General features: G+C 49.4%; 1 protein-coding gene across 7 annotated transcripts in view; it reads left to right on the top strand.

Annotated features, from left to right (window-relative positions):
* The window catches only part of DGCR2 (DiGeorge syndrome critical region gene 2), a 70,784-nt gene that overhangs the window by 32,229 nt on the left and 17,539 nt on the right, over positions 1–21,016 (top strand). For 2 of the 7 annotated variants that reach the window (XM_022551535.3, XM_089894832.1), the window contains exons 2-6: positions 151–273; positions 15,605–15,730; positions 16,449–16,659; positions 18,381–18,457; positions 19,813–19,989. In XM_022551535.3, the coding sequence (XP_022407243.2) occupies positions 151–273; positions 15,605–15,730; positions 16,449–16,659; positions 18,381–18,457; positions 19,813–19,989 (714 nt within the window). Of the gene's footprint in view, positions 1–150; positions 274–15,604; positions 15,733–16,441; positions 16,660–18,380; positions 18,458–19,812; positions 19,990–21,016 lie in introns of all 7 variants that reach the window. The other 5 variants (XM_089894833.1, XM_089894831.1, XM_089894834.1 and 2 more) reach the window with 4 other exon arrangements.

Raw genomic sequence — 21,016 nt, 5'->3', positions numbered from 1 at the left:
GAGGCCCTGGGTGGGGGCGGCCTCTCCCCCTGCATTCACCTAGCGTGCTGGCACCTCTGTCTGGTCAGTGTCTGTGTCGCCCCTGCCCCGTGTGCTCAGAGGTGCAGGTGGCACCGCATCCTCAACGGCCTCTTGCCTTTGGTCCCACAGAGCTGCGGTGCAACCCAGGCCAGTTTGCCTGTCGCAGCGGCGCCATCCAGTGCATCCCCCTCCCCTGGCAGTGTGACGGCTTGGTGACCTGTGAGGATGAGAGTGATGAAGCCAACTGTCCAGGTGAGTGTCAGGCCGGGGGACGCGTGTGGTGGCCGCCCTCCCCTCCTCCCTCTCTCTTTCTGTGTCTCTTTAAAAAATGCATGCCCAGTGCCGCAGGTCCCAGTGCGGCCGGTTGCAGGGCCAGGGCCACGGGGGGCATGAGGGGGCCCAAGAGGCCACATTTGGGGGCACCGCGGCCCACAGCGAGCCCCTGTGTGGCAGCCCTGGTGACTGGCCGTGGCCCTCTTGCCATCCTGCCCACTTGGGCCCTGGAGACAGGGGTGGATGCCACACGAAATCTGAGTTGCAGCTCCTTTGCTCAGTTCTGCCCCCGTCCCCTCGATGAGGGTTGCCCCCAAGAGCAGTGTGTTCATGGCAGCCCTGGCTCTCAGCTTGGTCCAGGGTGTGTGCGTGTGCCTGTGACACACACACATAACACACTCATCCGCTGAAGACCTGGGTGTCGGCTCGAGGTGTTGGACAGCATCTGCCTGTGAAGGTGACTGTTGAGAGGCGACCCCTCCCAGTCGTCCTGGATCCTGTTCTGGCTTGGCTATCTCTTGCATGTCTCTGGTCAAGGTGTCTGTCTTTTTGGTGACATTGGGGATAGTGGCGGCCAGGCTGGGAGCCTCCAGGGCAGGCCCGTGTCTGGGAGCCCACCCAGTCATTGAATATCTTTGTGGGTGCGGGGTGCAGGCAGGGTCTCAGCTGTGACCTCCCTGATGTGGTGAAGTTTAAGTAAATCCATGGAAAGTCCTAGCCGTGCTAGGTCTGGCTGCTTTTGAACTTGGACTGCAGGACTTCTTGAGTGACCACAAGAAATTATTTCATTGTCCTGCTAAAAGCCTGCTAAAATTATAACAAAAGAGAACAAAAGAGTACAAAATATGTAAAACCACAGGGACCAAGAAAATGGGAAAAGATGACACAGTAGATCAGTAATTTCAGCAGTATTTTGGGGAGGTAGAAAGCAGATGGTGTGCCTGATGCAGTCTGGGCCTTCAGGACAGTCCCTGCCTTTCAGGGGCTGGAGCCGTCTTACCCAGACCCCCTGCCAGAGGCTTCTGGTGTTGTTTAGCCCCTGAGATGCATTCCTGTGACATTTGGAAGGTGGAAGGTAGGGGGCCCCTTCTTCCCCTGGCCACAGTGTGGGTGTGTGGGCTCAGACAGTGGGAGCGTGGCAGGGCAGCAGAGTGGTGGTGGTCCCGGCAGCATTTTCTGCTCAGCGGTGGGTGGCAGACTGGCCTGCTCGCTCTCAGCTGCAGCACAGAGGGGGCATTGACGGTTAGAGGTGGCCCATTTTCTTTGTGCACCCCCAGCCTTGTCAGTTGTTTGAAAGCACAAATTCCCTTTGTGTTGGAAATACCTATGTGGTCCCTGCTCTCCTGAGTGAACCATGTCTGATACAAACGGGAATGTAAAAGTTTTACTGGAGAAGAATTCACAGCTTTATTGAGACATTAAAGAAGACTTGCATAAGAAGAGGCAGGGTGTTCTTAGCAAGGAAGGTTCAGTGTGGTAAAGCTGCCTGTTCTTATATTGATCTGTGGATTCAGTGTTCTGGGAAATATGACAAGTCAGTTCTAAAACCCGTGGAAGGATAAAGTCCTAATATCATTTGTCCACTTTGAAGAAAAGAAAGAAGCACACACCAGCCTTGCCAGTGCTGAGGCTTCCTTCACAGTTGGCTCAGGGATTGGCTGGTGAGACAGAAGAGCTGCCAGAAATGGACCAGAGAAACTTGATTTGAGACAGAAGTGGATTACCCGTCACTAGACAAAGGATGGAGTCCGAAAGGAATGCCATCAGATCCCTGATGAACAGTGTCGGTTTCAGGTTAATTGAAGAAAAACTCCTGGAAGACCGTAGAGGAGAATACCTTTATGACCTTGGTAGGGAAGTTTTTTTTAAGTCACAAAAAAATGTTAACTCTTAAATAGAAACGACCAGTCTTACCAGATTAAAATTAAGGTCTCCCCTTTATCAAAAAGCCCCAATAAAGAATGTGAACAGACAAGTACAGAGTGGGAAGCCTATAAAGGATTATAATCCAGCGTGTGTAGAGGACTCCTGCGGATGGACAAAAGACGGTCAGGCCTGTCAACGAATAAGAAAAACGAACAAGAATGGTGGCTCAACACATAAAGAGATGTCCTACCTCATTAGTATTCAGAGGCGACAGTGAGCTCCCACTTTGCAGATACTTAGATTGGCGAAACTGAGGACGTCTGACAAACCCGGGTGTTGGAGGTCTTTGGGCTGCTGGTGAGAGAGGTGCACTGACACACCCACTTTGGAAAACAGGCATTAACCTACAAAACTGAACATCCTCATATTCTGTGATCCAGGATTGCCATTTGGGAGAAGCTCTGGAGAAATTTTTGCAGTGCTGTTCATACTAATGTACAGCTTGGAAACAACCCAAATGTGTGTTCACATAGCGGAGTATTTGACCCAGCGACAGCAGGTGCCTGTTAGGTTCCTGTAGCAACACGGAAACTTTTTTTTTTTTTTGCGGTATGTGGGCCTCTCACTGTTGTGGCCTCTCCCGTTGCGGGGCACAGGCTCCGGACGCGCAGGCTCAACGGCCATGGCTCACGGGCCCAGCCGCTCCGCGGCATGTGGAATCATCCCGGACCAGGGCACGAACCTGTGTCCTCTGCATTGGCAGGCGGACTCTCAACCACTGCGCCACCAGGGAAGCCCAACACGGAAACTCTTAAAGCAGGATGTCGGTGACAGGGCAAGTTGCCCCAAAGTACACACAGTACAGTAAAGACAAGCATAACTGAGTACCATCTCATTTTCAGATACATCTGCGTGTGGTAAACCAAGAGGAAGAAAGGCTGAACAGCCCAGATACACAAAACCCGGGCTTCCGGTTCCTCGCTGGTGGGAAGACAGAGGGGTCAGCCTGGGAGAAGCAGACGTCGGGGTGCAGCCCTGTAGCAGATGACCGACTTAGCGGGGGCTGGGGGTTCATGACGTACTTTATTACTAGGCTTTACATCTTACATAAGTGCTGCATGTACTCTTTGGAATGTTTCAGATATTAGACAGCCTTGTTTGTTTTTTAAGAGAAGCCAATGGAAGGAAAGTGAAAACTGATGTGGCAGAGAAAATGCAGCCACGGGCCTGCTTGGGGGAGAGAACACCAGGAAATGAGCCAGTTTGCCCAGCAGGCCCTAAATGCCCAGGCTGGTGGGCATCTGGCTGGGGGTGGCTGGGCTTCCTCACTTCCTCACTTTCTCCACGGGGCTAGATGACTCTTCCATGGCAGACATGAAGCTTATTTTCCAGACTTTGGCCGTCCAGTATGGTAGCCATGAGTCACGTGTGGCTTCTGAGTGCCTGAAATGTGGCCGTTTCCAACTAAGATGCACCACAACTGTAAAGTATACACTGAATATCAAAGAGTTAGTACAAAAAAGTAAAACACCTCATTAATACTTTTTAATATTTATTACATGTTGAAATTATAGTACTTTGAATATATTGGGTTAAATACAATTATTAAAATTAATTTCATCTCTTTTGAAATGTGGCTTGCATTATATTTCTTGTTACATAGCACTTGGACTTACAGTCTGCAGAATAGGAGGCACCAGGCCCAGCAGAGGGGAGCCATGGAGGTGGTAAACAGAGGAATTAAGAGAAATTCTCTATGGGGACAGATGAGACCCTTGACCATATCTTCTGCCCTGCTCCCCAAATGGTCTGTTTCCTCAGGCAGGGGGTTGCCGGAGTCTTTTCTGGAGAAATTGGTGCATCATGGATGAGGTAGAAGCGGTATCAACAAGCTGGAGGGTTCTCACCTTGAACTCACCTGAACCCTACCAGCACCTGGCCCACGAGTACCCACAGAGCCTCTGGCAAGCTGGACCACCTTCCTCTTAAACATGAAAGACACCCAGTGCTCTCTAGACTCTGGAAGAAAACAGCCACGGGATGCTCCCTGGACTCTGGATAGAGCATCCTAGACCAAAAGGACCAGCACAGAGTGGCTGAGGTAGCTAACTCTGCTGTGTGTAAAACAGCAGTTAGATGTGGGGGCTCAGAACCAAGCTGCCTGGGCTGGTTCCCCGCCTCCGCCTTCTCCGGCTGTAGTCCTGTGGGCAAGATGCTTTTTGAACTTCATTGCCCTCACCTGTGAGACGGGGGATAATAGTGCCTACCTTAGGGTTGCTAGAGGATTGATGTACACAAGGTGTGCTTAGAGCAGAACACAGCACTCAGCAATCACTCACTATATGTTAGCTCTTATTTTATTAATTCAGGGAGTAAAAGAAAACTTTAGCAATATATTCTTGTTTTTTTTGTGGCTGCGCTGCATGGCATAGCAATATATTCTGATGTCAGCAAAATGGCTGTCTCAGAAACTTCAGACGCCCATTCTGCCATGCATACATTCAAAAAGCAACTAGAAGATGGCTAAAATAACTTCATGGAAGCTCTGGAAAACGGTCATAGTCTATAGCAACCATGGGAACACCCAATCAGGAAAAAACCACATTCAAGTGGTAGGAAATATCATGGCATTTTTACTCACCCTTGGCCCACTTCCTCCCCCAGTGGCACAGCACAGTCTAAAAGAAGCAACAACCCAATTCCAAATTCCTTGCCTCCAACCAGAGGGAGCAGAGTGACCTTATTTGCAACATTCTGACCTGTCTGGGGGCTGCCTGAGGGACTGATGTCTGTTTTTTCTGACTTGGAACTCAGATAGGGAAAAATTACATAGTTTGGATCTCAGCCAGCAAAAAACTGCAGAAAGTGTCAAGCAATGCTCACAAAAACTGGGTACAGACCTGCAGGTGCCTGGGGTAAGGGACTGTGGGTGGAGGAATACAATAGTACGTCCAAGACCCTGAGAAGCAGGTGACTGGCTCTGGGAAATTAAGACATTTTAAAGCAGCCATATATACTTAAGAATCAAAAGAAGTTCACACACAGGACCAGACACAATGCAAGTGTAGAAAAGACCTAAGAAGACGTTAAGCCTTCACCCTGAGCTGTTCTCAAGGCTTAGAATAAACCCTGCTAATTAATGAAGGTCTTCCCCAATGCAGAGCCAGTCTGCAAAGATTGGGAGAGGATTTATTCAAACACCTAATTTTCAACAACAACAAAATAACAGACATACAAAGAAGCAGGAGAACACAGCCTATTTGAAGGAAGAAAATTATGTGGCAGATACGATCCCTCAAGAAACAGTGGGCCTCATACATACTAAACAAAGGGTTTAAAGCTACCATCTTAAGTGTGCTCAAAGAGGTGAAGGAAAATATGGACAAAAAACTAAACTGAATTGAAAACTTCACTAGAAGCAGGCTCCAACAAGCAGAAGAAAGACTAGGTGAGCTTACAAACTGAACATTTGAAATTACTGAGTGTTTGGAACAGAAAGAACAAAGAAAGGTGAACAGAGCCTTGGGGACTTACAGGATCACCCAACAACAACCAACAGAATGCACATCTTTTTACTCAAATGTACATTTAACATTCTCTAGGCTAGACCATATGTTAGGCCACAAAATAAGTCTGAACAAATTTAAAAGATTGAAATCATATAAATCACAGTGGAATGAAACCATAATAGGTATCAACAGTAGAAGGAAAACTGGAACATTCACAAATACATGAAAATTCAACAGTATACTCTTAAACAGTCATGAGTCAAGAAGAAATCACACAGGAAATTAGAAAATACCTTGAGATAAATGAAAATGAAAAGAACAAACCATAGACTTCCCTGGTGGCACAGTGGTTAAGAATCTGCCTGCCAGTAAATAAATAAACAAATTTATTTGAAAGAAAACAATAAACCAAAACTTAGGGGCTGCAGCAAAAACAGTACTAAGAAGGAAATATGTAGCTGTAAATACTTATATTAAGAGAGAGAGAGAGAGTGTCAGCTGGAGGGAGGGAGGAAGGGTCTCAAATCAACAATCTAACTTTACACCTTAAGGAAGTAGAAAAAGAAGAACAAACTAAACTCAGTGCTAGCAGAAGGAAGAAAATAATAAAGATCAGAACAGAGGTAAACAGAATAGAAAAACAATGGAGAAAATCAACAAAACCAAAGGTCAACAAAATTGACAAACCTTTAGCTAGACTGACTAAAGAGAAAAGACTCAACTTCTTCGTAGAAACACTGAATGGCTAATGATGCCACTGCTGTGGAAGGGCCCAGAGGCTGTGGGGGCCCTGAAATGGGGAGAAAAATAAAGTGAGTGAAGCCGGGAAAGAAAAAAGAGAGTAAAGACTCAAATAACTAAAATAAGAAATGAAAGTTGAGGGGACTTCCCTGGTGGTCCAGTGGTAAAGAATCTGCCTTCCAATGGGGATGCGGGTTCGATCCCTGGTTGGGGAACTAAGATCCCACATGCCGCAGGGCAACTAGGCCCACGGGCCACAACTACTGAGCTTGCGCGCCTCAACAAGAGAGCCCACCTGCCGCAAATTGCAGAGCCCACACACTCTGGAGCCCGCGTGCCACAGCTAGAGAGAGAAAACCCGCATGCCACAACTGGAGAGAAGCCTGCGTGGCAATGAAAGATCCCATATGCCTCAACAAAGATCCCACGTGCCGCAGCTAAGACCTGACGCAGCCAAAAAAAAAAAAAAAAAACAAATGAAAGTTGGGACATTACTATCAATTTTACAGAAACAAAAAGGATTATAAGAGAGTACTGTGGGGGACTTCCCTGGTGGTCCAGTGGTTAAGACTTCGTCTTCCGGGCTTCCCTGGTGGCGCAGTCGTTGAGAGTCCGCCTGCCAATGCAGGGGACACAAGTTCGTGCCCCAGTCCGGGAAGATCCCACATGCCGCGGAACGGCTGGGCCCGTGAGCCATGGCCGCTGAGCCTGCGCGTCCAGAACCTGTGCTCCGCAACGGGAGAGGCCACAACAGTGAGAGGCCCGCGTACTGCAAAAAAAAAAGACTTCGTCTTCCAGTACAGGGGGTGTGGGTTCGATCCCTGGTGGGGGAACTGGGATCCCACATGCCTCGTGGCCAAAAAACCAAAACAGAAGCAATATTGTAACAAATTCAGTAAAGATTTTTTTTTAAAAAATGGTCCACATCAAAGAAAAATCTTTAAAGAAAAAAAAAAGAGTACTGTGGAGAATTATATGCCAACAAATTAGAAACATAAATGACATGGACAAATTCGTAGAAACACATAACCTCCCAAAAGAAAACTGCAGACTAATATGCCATGAACATTGATGCAAAAATCCTGAACACGATACCAGCGAACAGAATTTAACAGTACATTAATAGGCTTACACACCATGATCAAATGGATTTATTCTTGGAACGCAAGGGTGGTTCAAAAAACTAAAATGTGTAATATACCACACTAGTAGAATGTAGGAAAAAACACATGATCTTCTTGATGCAGGAAGAGCATTTGGCCAAATTAAACATTCTTTCATGGTGAAACACTCAATAAGCTAGGAATAGAAGGAAACTACCTAAACATAATAAAGGAGGAGCTTAGTGGAGGAAGAGGGGCTGGGAGTCTGCCATCCCCTCCTTAAATAAAGAACCATGACTTTCAGCTGAACTGGTATCCCCCATACCAGAGACCCCCTGTTTTACTTTTTTAGTAAATCCCCCGTGTTCTGCTAGGGTGAAGGAGGGGCAGGTTTCCTGAGCACACCATGCAGGGGTTGGGAGCTGGGTGTGTGGACTGCCTTCTCCCTGATTTTTTAAAAAATTAATTTATTTATTTTTGGCTGCATTGGGTCTTCATTGCTGTGCACGGGCTTTCTCTAGTTGTGGTGAGCGGCAGCTACTCTTTGTTGCGGTGCGCAGGCTTCTCATTGTCATGGCTTCTCTTGTTGTGTAGCATGGGCTCTAGGTATGCGGGCTTCAGTAGTTGTGGCACACGGGGTCTAGAGTGCAAGCTCAGTAGTTGTGGCACATGGGCTTAGTTGCTTTGCAGTATGTGGGATCTTCCCAGACCAGGGATCGAACCTGTGTCCCCTGCTTGGCAGGCGGACTCTCAACCACTGCGCCACTAGGGAAGTCCCTGCCTTCTCCCTGATTTAATACGAGAAATTTCATGTCTCCAGAAAAGGCTTGAGAGTAGTGCAGTGAACGCTCCTGTAGCCCTTACTTGCATTCATCAACCATTAGCATTTTGCTACAGTTGCTTTCTCTATGTACATTTTTTTCTGAATCCTTTGAGACTGTATTACAGATATGATATTTACCCCTAAATATTCAGCATCTTCTGAGAATGAGAACAATCCACTCTGTAACCACAGTACAATTTTCACATGCAAGAAACTTACTATAACACTATTATCTTATATATAGTCCATATTGAAATTTTTTTCAATGGTCACAAAAGTGTCACTTACAGGTTTTTTAAACTTTTAAGTCCAGGATTTAGTCAAAGGTTACATGTTGTATTTTCTTGCCATCTCGCTCTGCCCTTTAGTCAAGAGGTGTCCCCAGCCTTTTTATTTATTTATTTATCATTTATTTATGTTTTATAAATTTATTCATTTATTTTTAGCTGCGTTGGGTCTTCATTGCTGCGTGCAGGCTTTCTCTAGTTGAGGCGAGCGGGGGCTACTCTTCTGTTGCGGTGCGTGGGCTTCTCACTGGGGTGGCTTCTCTTGTTGCGGAGCACGGGCTCTAGGCGTGCGGGCTTCAGTAGTTGCAGCATGTGGGCAGTTGTGGCTTGCGGGCTCTAGAGCACAGGCTCAGTAGTTGTGGCGCATGGACTTAGTTGCTCCATGGCATGTGGGATCTTCCCAGACCAGGGCTCGAACCCTTGTCCCCTGCATTGGCAGGAAGACTCAACCACTGCGCCACCAGGGAAGCCCCAGAAAACGTTTTTTTTAAATCATGAGTTTGTATTTGCTGTACCTCCGATTCTAATCTAGACTTCCTCCTCTCCTCCCCCATCTCATATTTGTACCTCCCTTTCCCATAAGAACGAACCCTGGTTCCCAGCACCATCTGTATATGTACTCATTTGGCCAATTCTAAAGTACACATAAAAGAGTTTTGGAATTACTGCTCTTGTACCACGGCCAAGAACAAACCTACTAACTAAATTCTAGGATTTCTTCTCAGTTCTTTATGATGTTAGACTGTGTTGCACTGAGGGGGTACAGTCATTGTCTAGTCAGAAGCCACCGGATTCATTCCTGTTTTTCTTCTGTGTGATGTGTTAACGTCTGAATGTTTGCATTCAGTTTTAGGACTTTGCCTCCTCATCTTCATTTATTTTTTAATTGAGATATAAATCATGTACCATAAAATTCATCCCTTTAAAGTGTACAATTTCATGGGCTTTAGTGTATCCACAAGATTAACTGATTTTTTTTTTAGAATATGTAAAACATTAGCAAGATTCAAAACTTGTAACTGTATAAAAACATACACTTAGAAGTTCTATTTCCCTTTACCTGTTTCCACCATATCCAATAGGCCACTAGCTTGATTGGTTTCTGGCCTATCTTTTCTGAGTTTTGGGCATTTTTTTGATTACAAAAATAAGCAAATATGTGTATATTTTACTACTTGTTTCTTTTTCTTTACCCTTTCTTACATAAAAAATGTGTCTTACTGTGTGTACTTTTTGCCCTGATTTTTTTTCTTTTTTAATTCAGTAGAATATCCTTAAAATAACTCTGTATTAATTCATAAAGTTTTTTTTTAAAAAAATTCTTTCTTACTGTTATATTGCTCTCCATCTTAGGAATGTACCGTATTTTATTTAGCCAATCTCCTATGTGTGGGCCTTTAGGTTGTCCTCATTAGTTTGCTATTAAAAATAATGTCACAGTAAGTAACCTTGTGCATATGCGGGGTTATGGGGGGGCTTTTTTGTTTTGGAGGGGGTTTTGGAGATGTATCATCAGTGTAAATTCTTAAATGTCGGATTGCTGGGTCTAAGGGTCAATGTATATAGTTTGCACATTCCTTACTTTGCCCAGCTGCTGGCCTAGGATTTAGCTTTCTAGGCTCAAATAAATTTAGAGTGATTTACTTCTAAAATAAGACAATTTTGAGACTGACAAATGCTAAACTGGATGGTATACTGGGACAGCGGGCATAACCAGGCATCTTAGGACATGTGGTCACCTTCTCTACGTTATCACTTGTCCTTCTGTTTTCCAGTTGTTGTTTTTTTTAAATAAATTTATTTATTTATTTTTGGCTGTGTTGGGTCTTCATGGCTGCGTGCGGGCTTCCCCTAGTTGCGGGGAGCAGGGTCTACTCTTCAATGTGGTGTGCGGGCTTCTCATTGCGGTGGCTTCTTTTGTTGTGGAGCACGGGATCTAGAGTGCAGGCTCGGTAGTTGTGGCACACGGGCTTTTAGTTGCTCCGCGGCATGTGGGATCTTCTCGGACCAGGGCTCGAACCCATATCCCCTGCATTGGCAGGCGGATTCTTAACGACTGCGCCACCAGGGAAGTCCTGTTTTCCAGTTTTTAGAACTTTGTCATTCTCTTAACTGTTCTGTTTGTCCTAGTGACTGCCTTTTTAAAAATCCTGTTACTGGACTTCCCTGGCAGTCCAGTGCTTAAGACTCAGTGCTTCCACTGCAGGGGCATGGGTTTGATCCCTGGTTGGGGAAGTTCTACATGCCGCACATGGGGGCCAAAAATAATAATAATAAAATAAAATCCCATTACTGTTGTTTTAATGGGTTTCAGAGAACAAGTTGTGTTTGTTCAATCTGATATCTTTAACGAGAAGCTTCAAAAATGTTATTAATCTGGGATTTTTATACCCAGAGAAGTCAATGATATATGAGGATAAAATAAAGAAATTGTAGATATGAATAGACTCATAAATGTTGCTATACCCTTTCTTAGAAAGATGTGATCTTGTAAAAGGAGAGGGTTAAGCAAGAAAGAAGATGACCTGGGGTCCAGGAAACAGGGTCCCAGTGCAGGAGGGTAGCAAAGTGGACCCGAGGATCACAGCCAAGCCCCAGCCCAGAGAGCGGCCCATTCAGCCTGGAGCTGGAAGGTAGGCAGGGATTCCAGGAAACAAAGTGGAGCCGGGTGGCTGTGACACAGTGTTCTGAGTGTTTAAAATTTTTACTGTTTGCCTTTGTTATCTGCTGTAGTAGCTGAAAAAATCAGTGGTTGATATACAGAAAGCTAAGAAAAATTTAAAACCGATGCAAATATTAGCTCCAGGAAAAAAGAAAGTTGTTAGAGGATCGAAATAACCTTAGTATGCTATTTGGTTCACAAGTGAAGAATACTTACATTATTACATTATTCTACTGACTTTAGTTTTGAAATTGATGCTACTCTGTTGGGAAGGTAAGAGTGTATGTGAGCTAATAATAAGCCTGTACCTGCCTGACCTTAAGTCAGCGGGTAACACTTAAAATTGAGACCACTAGAAATAGCAAGGTAAACGTATTATTCGGAAATATAGACATAACAGAAGAAATAAGTAAAAATAAGTAATTCTTTTTAAACTACCAGAAGAAGTAAGAAAAAATAATTTAAAAACTATCTGAAGAATTTTCTGTGGGAAATGGGATTAGGAGCAGGGGGCGGGGGGAGGGGAGGCAGGATTTCTATTTCATCCTGTGATGTACATACCTAAGAATTGAGAAGACCTTGAGGGAGGAGCCCCACTCAGGTCAGTCTGCTTCTGCCACAGCACTCCTGGCATCTGAGAGCCGTGGCCACAGGTGGAGTGTGCCTGGGACTGGTGGCTTCAGCTCCTGTCCCAGGCAGTAGCAGAAGGTAAAATGTCCCTTCTGTGAACTTGTGCCCTGAGACATTCATGGACCTATAGGAGCCGCAGGAGGGAGGCAGATTTTGAACTTGAAACTTATAGGACTGTGTTTTTGCAGTTAATCTCTGTGTACCGCATATACTGTCCACATGGGTATAAAATGGGAAGACAGAGTGCTCATGTTGGCATGTCCCTGATGGAACAGAGACAGAGATGGTGGTCCCTGGGACTCCCCCAAACCATCAACCTTTAGCCCAGTGAGATCCCCCTGAGTGACATGACTGGCCCCAGCTGTGGGGAAAGAGAATCAGTTTAAAGAACGTGTTCAGCGTAACGGAAATGCTATTAGTAACTGTATTTCCTGGCTCTCTGGTTTTAGAAATCCTGCGTTGGTTAGCAAGTATTGGTTAACTTAGAGACATTTGATTTTTGACCATGATTCTAAACCTGTTTGGTGTGAAATAGGACAGTGACATGTGTCCCGACAGCTCAGAGCACTGAAGAGGCTCCAGTCTGTCCTGCCCTCTCCCTCATTCGGAGACGTTACAGGCTCATCTGGACAAGTTTTAAGTTTCTGGAAACACAAATTAGAATCACTCACATTTTGTCCTTTATTTGCACATCATCTTCTTTTCCGGCCACTTGCTGTTGGGAGCAGCAAGCAGGACACTGCCTGCCCTGACTACTGACTCAGATTCCCCGTTGGACTCGAGGCCTCCAGCTCTTGTTGCCCTGATCTCCAAGGGCACACGAGGGTCCTGAGGCGGGACACTTCTGCTCTGAAGCAGGTCTGTCACGGCCTTGCCTGCCTCCCCATCTCAGACATTCCCTCTTCCTCAGATTTTCAGTAGCGTTTCAGCCGGGTCTCCTCCTTGGGCTCCCATTCTGAAGTCTGGGGACGGACATCTGAAGAGAGAGGAGCACTCCTTCGGAGACGTCAGGGCTGGACTCAGGTTGGGTTCCAGGCTTGGACTCATCCCCGTCCCCAACAGAGGGAGTGAGAGTGAGACCTCCCACTAAGGGGTCAGGGCCACCTGCTGCCGGGTGCGTGGGACAGTGCCTAGAGCTGCTCTGGGGCGTCTGCACCCTGAAACCCGCACTCTGGGGCTGGCCGCACACCCTCCAGCTGGCCGCCGCGCTGTCTGTGGGGCTCAGAGAAAACTCCTTATTGTCAGAGGTGGTCCTAAGAGTGCTGTAAGACTGCTGATCCAGTGAACTCTGCCTTCCCCAGCCACCCTCACCTCTTGCTTCCGGCCCCCAGGACACTCAGGGGGCCTGTGTCTGTTGGTGGGTTTCGGTGGCAGCATGTAATGGACGCTGAATAATGAGTGATGAGGGGATGGATGTGGGCGTTTGGATATGAAGGAAAATGGAGTAGAGAGGAAGGCTCAGAATTGCTGCCTGAACCACAGAGAAGCCTGCTCATCACAGAGCAGCGTCCTCCACCGCCACCAGGCTTTCTGGTTACTTTACTGTGCTGTTTCACCTGCCCCTCCACCCCCTCCCCAGGCTGCAGATGGCTTCACTGCGGGCCGCATCCTGGCCACCTGGTGTTCGGTGCCCCCGGCAGAACCGGTCCTTTTCTTTCTCCCCCCTCTGCCCTAGATTGTCCCTCTGTGAGCAGTTTGACCGGTTGTATACCAGGTGCCCAGGTGCTGTGCTTGGTCTGGGGAAGAGGCCAAGACCAAGTGGAACCACAGGTCTTGCTCGTTTGAGCAGGCAGAAGGGAGGTGTGAAGAGCAGGCAGAAGGGAGGTGTGAAGTGCAGGCGTAGCGAAATATGCTTCAGCTACACCCAAGCTGGTCTTCAAGCTTGTCGCAGGCATGCCCGGTTTTGGCCTTTGCCCAGGCTGCGCCCTCTGCCTGGGATGGCTCTGCTCCCCTCCCTCCTTATCCCTCAGCCCAGTGGGGATCTGCCCACTCCTCTGCCTGGCGCCCTGGAGGGACAGAGGCAGGGGCTTTGCATTGTCTCCTCTGGGGAGCGGGAAGTGGTGGTTCCCAGACGTGTGCACGAGGCACCCCAGTCCCAGAGACTGAAGCCGTCCCACCCCAGGGCAGTGTTTGAAGAGGGCAGCTTCTCCTCTAGGTCTTTGCCTGGGGTCCAACTTATCTCAGGCACTGGGAACACATTTTATGTGTTAGAGTGATTGGCAAGCTGATCCCATCACCTGCCTGGGAAGGGACTATGGAAACTCCGAGGAAATACTCTACTGAGTAGTTAGTGGAAGAGGGACAAAGCTGCTAGGGTCTCAGAAGGACGCACATGTGCTTCTTCTACAAAAATTAGAAAATGCAGGCAGCTCCAGCTTGGAACCTTAGGAGTTGTGGTAATTAAAGAAATCGATTCACAGATGCTGAGCAGCCATTGAAAGTGATCTTCACTCAAGAATATGGAAAGCTGTTTATAGTCTTCAGCTTGCAAAGCAAATTATAAAATAGTGCTTGACGTGATCCCAATAGTTTTAAGGATTTGTGTAGAAAGGAGAGATTGGAAGGGCAGCAACCTCTAGAATAGTACAGTTTATCTGTTTCGTCTTTTCAAACTTTTGTATTTCTCAAATATTTTACATTGAATATGTGTTATTTTATAATGGGAAAAAATAAAGATGATTTATTAAATAAAAACAGTGTCAGGGAATTCCCTGGCGGTCTCCTTTCACTGCCAGGGCCCAGTTCGATCCCTGCTGGGGAATTAAGGTCCTCTGCCCCTGCCCGCAGGTGGGAGAGGTGGGGACCGCCCGTTGCCACGCCACGCCCCCCACCACGCCCATCGCCCCACCTTGGCATGCGCCACGCCCCTCCTGGGCCACACTCCACCCACCCCCCACCCCCCCACCCCCGCCTGGCCTGAGGTTGTTGAGCCAGCTGCAGGCAGGTGTCTGTTGTGTCTGCAAAGTCGTGCAGACCAAGTTCATCGCCTGTGCTGACCCTGTACCGGTATCCTCCACCAGGCGCCCTCCAGCAGGCAGAGCGCAGAGGCCCCTCGGAAACATAGCCCCTGGCTCTCTCCTGCCTTGGGTAAATCTCCTCACTTCTCTGGGTCTCCTCTCTCAGACCTGTGAATTACTCTTGGACCACCACACATAAAGCTAGCATTCTTCCTCACCCTGAGCTTTCTGGTCACACTTTAACCATGCTCCAGGCCTGCTGCACACGAGGGCCCGTGCCAGGTGCCCTGACCCTGGCCTTGAGGCTGAGAGAGGGGCAAGCAGACAGAGAGGGCCACACACAGCTAAGAGGGGAGGCTCCAGGTCAGTGGGGGAGCAGCCTGGGCTCTGCAGAGAACCCCCTGGGGCCAGGGATGCAGGAGGGTGTTAAGCAGGAGTGGCTGACCCTGTGATGTGCCCACAGTAGCCTGTTAGAAAATGCAACTGAGAGTCCCCGTTTCGTAGTCATAATGAAAAATGAAGACTGCCCAGGCGTAATTTCAGCAAGAAGCTCATGTAACCCATTTGGCATGAACGGCACGTTTTAGAGTTCTAAAGAAAACCGGAATGGATGGAATCTGTGCTTCCTCCTCCCTGCCCTCCCAACCCCCCCACCATCTGACTGTACCGGGGTTCACTTTGGCGTCTGGCCCTCATGAGCAGTGTTGACAGCCACTCTCTTTCTGCTTTCAGAAGTGATCGGGGAGGCGCATCCTTACCATGGGAAGGAGGCTGTGGATCCGAGGCCGGGGCGGGCTCGAGGCGGCGACCCCACACACTTCCATGCCATGAATGTGGCGCAGCCCGTCCGCTTCAGCAGTAAGTTGCAGACCTGCCCTGTTCATGAACAAAGGCTCACCCCCCACGTGGTCCCTGGCTCTCCCATGCCACTTGGCTGTGCCGGGGTGTCCGCCTAAAATAGCCCTTCAGGGCCTCCTTTGATGGGTGAAGCTGCACAATGACCTGTCCAAAGCCACCCAGCCCGAGTGAGGAAGCCATGACCTGAACCCAGGCTCTGGAACCAGGCTGCTTTTTTTTTAAGAGATGGTTATTACCTTTGGGGGCTGAACTGTACCCACCCTTTTGTAGGTGGAGAAGCAGGCTCTCCCTCCATTTAAAAATTTTTTAAAATAACTAGTTATTTAATGAACTCTCTACAATATTAGGAGTTTAAAAGAGCAGAATAAATTTAAGGAAAATTGAAGGGCAAAAAAACCACAGCTGAAACCCCCTTCTGAGTAGACATGCTTAGGTGTGGTGATGTAGTGGGAATGCTCACACTGCCAGCCTGAGGAGTTCTACCGGCTCATCAGCCACTTTACTCAGCGAACTCAGCGGCTGGTCTTGACTGCCCAGCGGCTACAGCCTCATACAACTGGGAGGCTCATGGTCTTGGAGGCAGAGCTCCCCTGTTGAGCCTCAGCTTCCCCCTTCTTGGGTGGTTTCTGAGCTGCTTAGATGCAGCATATACAATTGCATTTTGGAGTGAGGATGCTAACTTGGGGGACAACTCCCCGCCGTCCTTCATGTTTCCTAGGGAAGTGCCCGACAGGGTGGCACCACTACGAGGGCACGGCCAGCTGCTACCGAGTCTACCTGAGCGGGGAGAACTACTGGGATGCCGCACAGACCTGCCAGCGCGTGAACGGGTCCCTCGCCACCTTCTCCACTGACCAGGAGCTGCGCTTCGTCCTGACCCAGGAATGGGACCAGCCCGAGCGGAGCTTTGCGTGGCAGGACCAGCACAAGTGAGTCCGGGGTGGGGTCCGGGGCCTGTGGGGTGCCAAGGCCTGCCTAGCATGATGGCCTCCAGGACGTGGCCTCTGGCAGCCCGCAGCAGCCCCGCCCCCTGGAAGCACATGGAGATGGGGGTTTAGGGTAGGTGTTGCGACGGGGCAGGGTCTCTCAGAGGGGCAGGGATGGGCTGCCACCTTGTGTCACCTTGGGCCAGTCCTTTTCGTTGGTCCCCCTGTGTGGGTTCTGCTGCAACTGCAGGGCGTCTGGGCCTGTGTCAGGAGGGGCTGCTCCACGTGGGGCTTCGTAGGCCTGGTTCTCAGGCCATGCAGGTAGGTGGGGTGATCCTTCTGAGAAAGTGGGCTCTGCCAGGCCCATGCTCAGTGCCTTCCATGGGCCCACTCGTTCAGTCCCCAAGACACCACAGGGCCCAGGGTGGTGACCAGGGCACGTATTAACTGGGGCGTGCCAGGTTCCAACCCAGGCAGTCTGGCTCCGGACCTGGCCTAGACCCCCAGGCTCCACAGCATCAGAGAGCAAGTGTGGAAACTGGCCAACTGCCGGCCTCTCCCAGGCCCAGCATTCAGGGGGCTTTGTTCTGGGGTCAGATGTGTGCTGAGGACCCTTCCACACTGCTGGGGCCAGCAGTGGATCACAGGGTCACCATACTGCCGGTGCTCCCTCCGCACGATGGCAGAGGCTGCCACACTGCCATAGGAACGCAGTGACCATGGCAGGTAGAGGCTCCACCGTTATGCCCTGTGAGCTTGGCAAATCACCAAAGTGAGAAAGATAACTCCCAGCTCGCTGGGTGGTTGAGTCCTTGGAAAAGGGAGGGGTGGGAATGTGCCCTCAGGATGGGCACATGCATGGTGGGGGCTGGAGGCGCAGAGTGGCACCCACAGCAGCTGGGGACCCACTGATGGACATCTCCAGAGCTGGGAGGCTGCGGTCGGGAGCACCTGCTGGGTGGGAGGCTCCAAGGGAGGCAGTGTGTGCTCATAGGGGTTGTCTTTTATTGAGGTGTAATTCATATGCCATAAAACTCACCCCTCAGAGCATACTACTCTTTGGTTTTAGTGTATTCACAGGTTTGTGTCCACCAAGAACTAGGTTGATTTTACTTAGAATGTAAAAGCTTTATTGGTTCAGCTAATAAGAAGAGTCTTGGCAGGAGTCACCCGAGATAAAAACTTTTTCTGACTAGTGAGTTTATTATTTAGAATTTTAATGCATTTTATTAAAACTAAGTATCAAAACTTTCAAAAATCATTAATGCCTTTGAAGCTCAATATTTTAATGTAACTATTAAAAATGCACACATTCAGGGACTTCCCTGGTGGCACAGTGGTTAAGAAGCCACCTACCAATGCAGGGGACACAGGTTCGAGCCCTGGTCCGGGAAGATCCCACATGCCGTGAAGCAGCTAAGCCCATGTGCCACAACTACTGAGCCTGTGCTCTAGAGTCTGTGAGCCACAACTGCTGAAGCCCTCGCACCTAGAGCCCGTGCTCTGCAACAAGAGAAGCCACCACAACGAGAAGCCTGCGCACTGGAATGAAGAGTAGCCCCTGCTCTCTGCAACTACAGAAAGCCTGCACACAGCAATGAAGACCCAATGCAGCCAAAAATAAATAAATAAATAAGTTTTTTTTTTTTTAAAAAAAACATGCACACAGTGGTGCCTGCTTCCCCCTGTCCCACTGAGGTCTCCTGCAATCTGTTTTCCTGCAGGTTGTGGGTCGGCTACCAGTACGTCATCACTGGCCGGAACCGCTCCTTAGAAGGTCACTGGGAGGTGGCATTCAAAGGTAAGGCTTCCTGGTCCTTCAGAAGAGTTGTTGGGCTTGAACCTGGGGGGTGTCATCCTGACAAGGGCGACTATTGCCAAGCTCTCCACTCCAACCTTCTCCCACCCGGTGCCCGGTGCGGGGCTGTGTGGAGGATTGGACCCCAGACCCGGGGAGGCTGTGATGGCCCAGCCCCCGTCAGGCCCTTCCGCCAGACCCAGGTGGGGCTTGGCCTCCTCCGGAACCTGTGGTGGCTTCTGCCTTGGCCATTTCTAGACTGTCCACCCTCGTTTCAAAGTCCACAACTTTAATTGGAGCATAAAAATGAGCAGAGTGAGCAGGCCAGAGAGGGAGGGACAGGCTTCCTAGAACAGGGAAGGTCAGAGTTAGGGTCCAAAACATCCCGGAACCGTCAGGCAGGTGGAATTAAAATAGATTATGTGAGTGTGAGCATGCATGTGTGAGTGTACATGTGTGTTGCTTTAACTACCGAGGTGACGTCAGGAGCCATGTGAGCAGCTGCGTTCCCACCCGCCCGTGGTCACCCCTCCTGTCCCATTGCCCGGGTGCTGGCAGGTTCCTGCACCTGCCACCCGAGCCACATGCCTTGCCCTGTCCCTCCTTGGGCCTCTCCTGTTAGGCTGCTCCTTGGGCCTCTGGATTGAGCTTGGGGCCAGTTCCTTTTCCCAAACACATCCCAGTCCTGCTGTTGATGTGTCTCTGAGGACAAGTGAGGGCTGGTGAGCCTGGGGATCCCGGGCAGCTTGCTCTGTCACCTCCCTGTGGAAAGTGAAGGGACGTTGCACTCGGGCAGAGCTCACCTGTCTCCCAGGCTGGGGGACCTTGTGGCAGGTGGGCGGCCGTGTCTCCACACAGACCGGTCAGGGCCCCGGGCAGTGGCTTCCCCCCGAGCAGCCCCCCGCTCAGTCCTCAAAGGTCCTGCTGGAGCATCCCTGACCTGTACTTCTGGAGTGTGAGTGCCTGTTCCTATTTCCCGGTGGAGTAGTTGATTCGGAAATGGCCATTAGGTTTCCAGGCTCAAGAGTCATAGCATGCCTGCAGAGGATCATTCTAGTAGGTTCTCACCTGCCCTAATCCCAGCTCTTGGGGTGAATCCCTAACCCCAATAGAGGGTGCCAGCCTTTAGGACAGTGCGGATACTCCTGGGCACACTTGTGGTCCTGACACTGTGGTCGAAGAGAGTCCACAGCTTCTCACTGGCTGAGTCCCTCTGAGGAGGAAGGGGCGTCTTTCTCCTTCCTGTGGGCACTGCCGTCCTTGCAGGGCCTCTGACGTTGTAGTAACGTTTCTAAGCGTGCCTGCCTCCCTGCTCCCTGGCTTGCTGCCATCATGCTGTGATGCTGTCTGTCCCGCAGGCTCCTCAGAGGTGCTTCTGCCCCCGGACCCCATCTTCACGGCGGCCACGTCAGAGGGTGACGGTGTGTTCTGTGCGCAGCTGCAATGCTTCCACTTCCCCACGCTCCGCCACCACGACCTGCATAGCTGGCATGCTGAGAGCTGCCACGACAAGTCTTCGTTTCTGTGTAAAAGAAGTAAGCGCACATCTGACGCAGGCGGGCGTCCCGTTTGGCCCTGTAGGCTGGGCCCCAGTGTCATCCCTGAGCCCTCATCTCCCCCCAGGACAGAGGCCCTGCCCACCCCGTGTCGTTAGGAGTCGGGATGAGGGTGGTGACCAGAGGACCTGCCACATCTCGTGGTGTCCTGGAGCCTTGGACTCTCTTAGTCACCTCCCCCTGCTCTCCGCGGGTCTTCCAGAGGCCCTCACTCTGCTTCTCTGTCAGCCCCATCTGGGCCGCTGCCCTCCAGCCTGTGGTGTCAGGTCTGTTCTGGGCCCTCTGCCAGCCCGCTCGCCCACATTCCACATTGAGGTTCTTCCAGCCTCAGGGCCATGCTGTGATTGTGCAGCCCGAGGGCAGGGCTCCCTCATCTGTCCCCTCTGGGGACCATCCCTGCCTTCGCTGCTGATTGGTCGTGGGTCAGGGTTTCACAGGGGCCAGAGCCTGGTTTTGGACTTGGCCGTTGGTCAGTCCTTGCATGGGCACCATCTCATCACATTTATAGGAGCTTTGTGACAAGTCCTCCCAGTTGGTGGGCTCCTCTTCTGTCCTCAGCCATCGTGTTGCCTGTTCTGGGCCTTTTCCTCTTCTGTATGAATTTGGGGATCAGTTTTCTGAACTCCCTTATTAGTTGTCTATTAGAGAATAGACTTTCTCTTTAGACATTTTTGTGTTTTCTTTCAAATCTTTTTTCTCTTTTTAAAACTTCTTTACTTTTTTTTCCTGGTGTTTCTTTTCTTGCAGCTTCACTTAGAAGTGGTAATAGTGAGCATTCTTATCTTCCCAACCCAAAAGGGATGGCTTTTAGTGTTTCAGCATTAAATGTAAGATTTTCTCTAGGACTTAGAAAACCAGATACCTTTATGAGGCTAAGGAAGTACCCGTCTAGTCCTTGTTTGCTGGGAATTTTTACATTACAAAAATGTATTGATTTTTATATTAATGCTTTTTCTGCATTTATTGGGAGTGTGTGGTGTTTCTTCTTTACTGTTTTACATTACTG

This window comes from Delphinapterus leucas, chromosome 14 (genome assembly GCF_059928025.1).
Source record: "Delphinapterus leucas isolate spDelLeu-1000000601 "Yukka" chromosome 14, BTC_Dleu_Yukka2, whole genome shotgun sequence".
Classification (NCBI taxonomy): domain Eukaryota; kingdom Metazoa; phylum Chordata; class Mammalia; order Artiodactyla; family Monodontidae; genus Delphinapterus; species Delphinapterus leucas.
The sequence above is the reverse complement of the archived record's forward strand: the minus strand, read 5'-3'. Positions and strand labels throughout refer to the sequence as shown.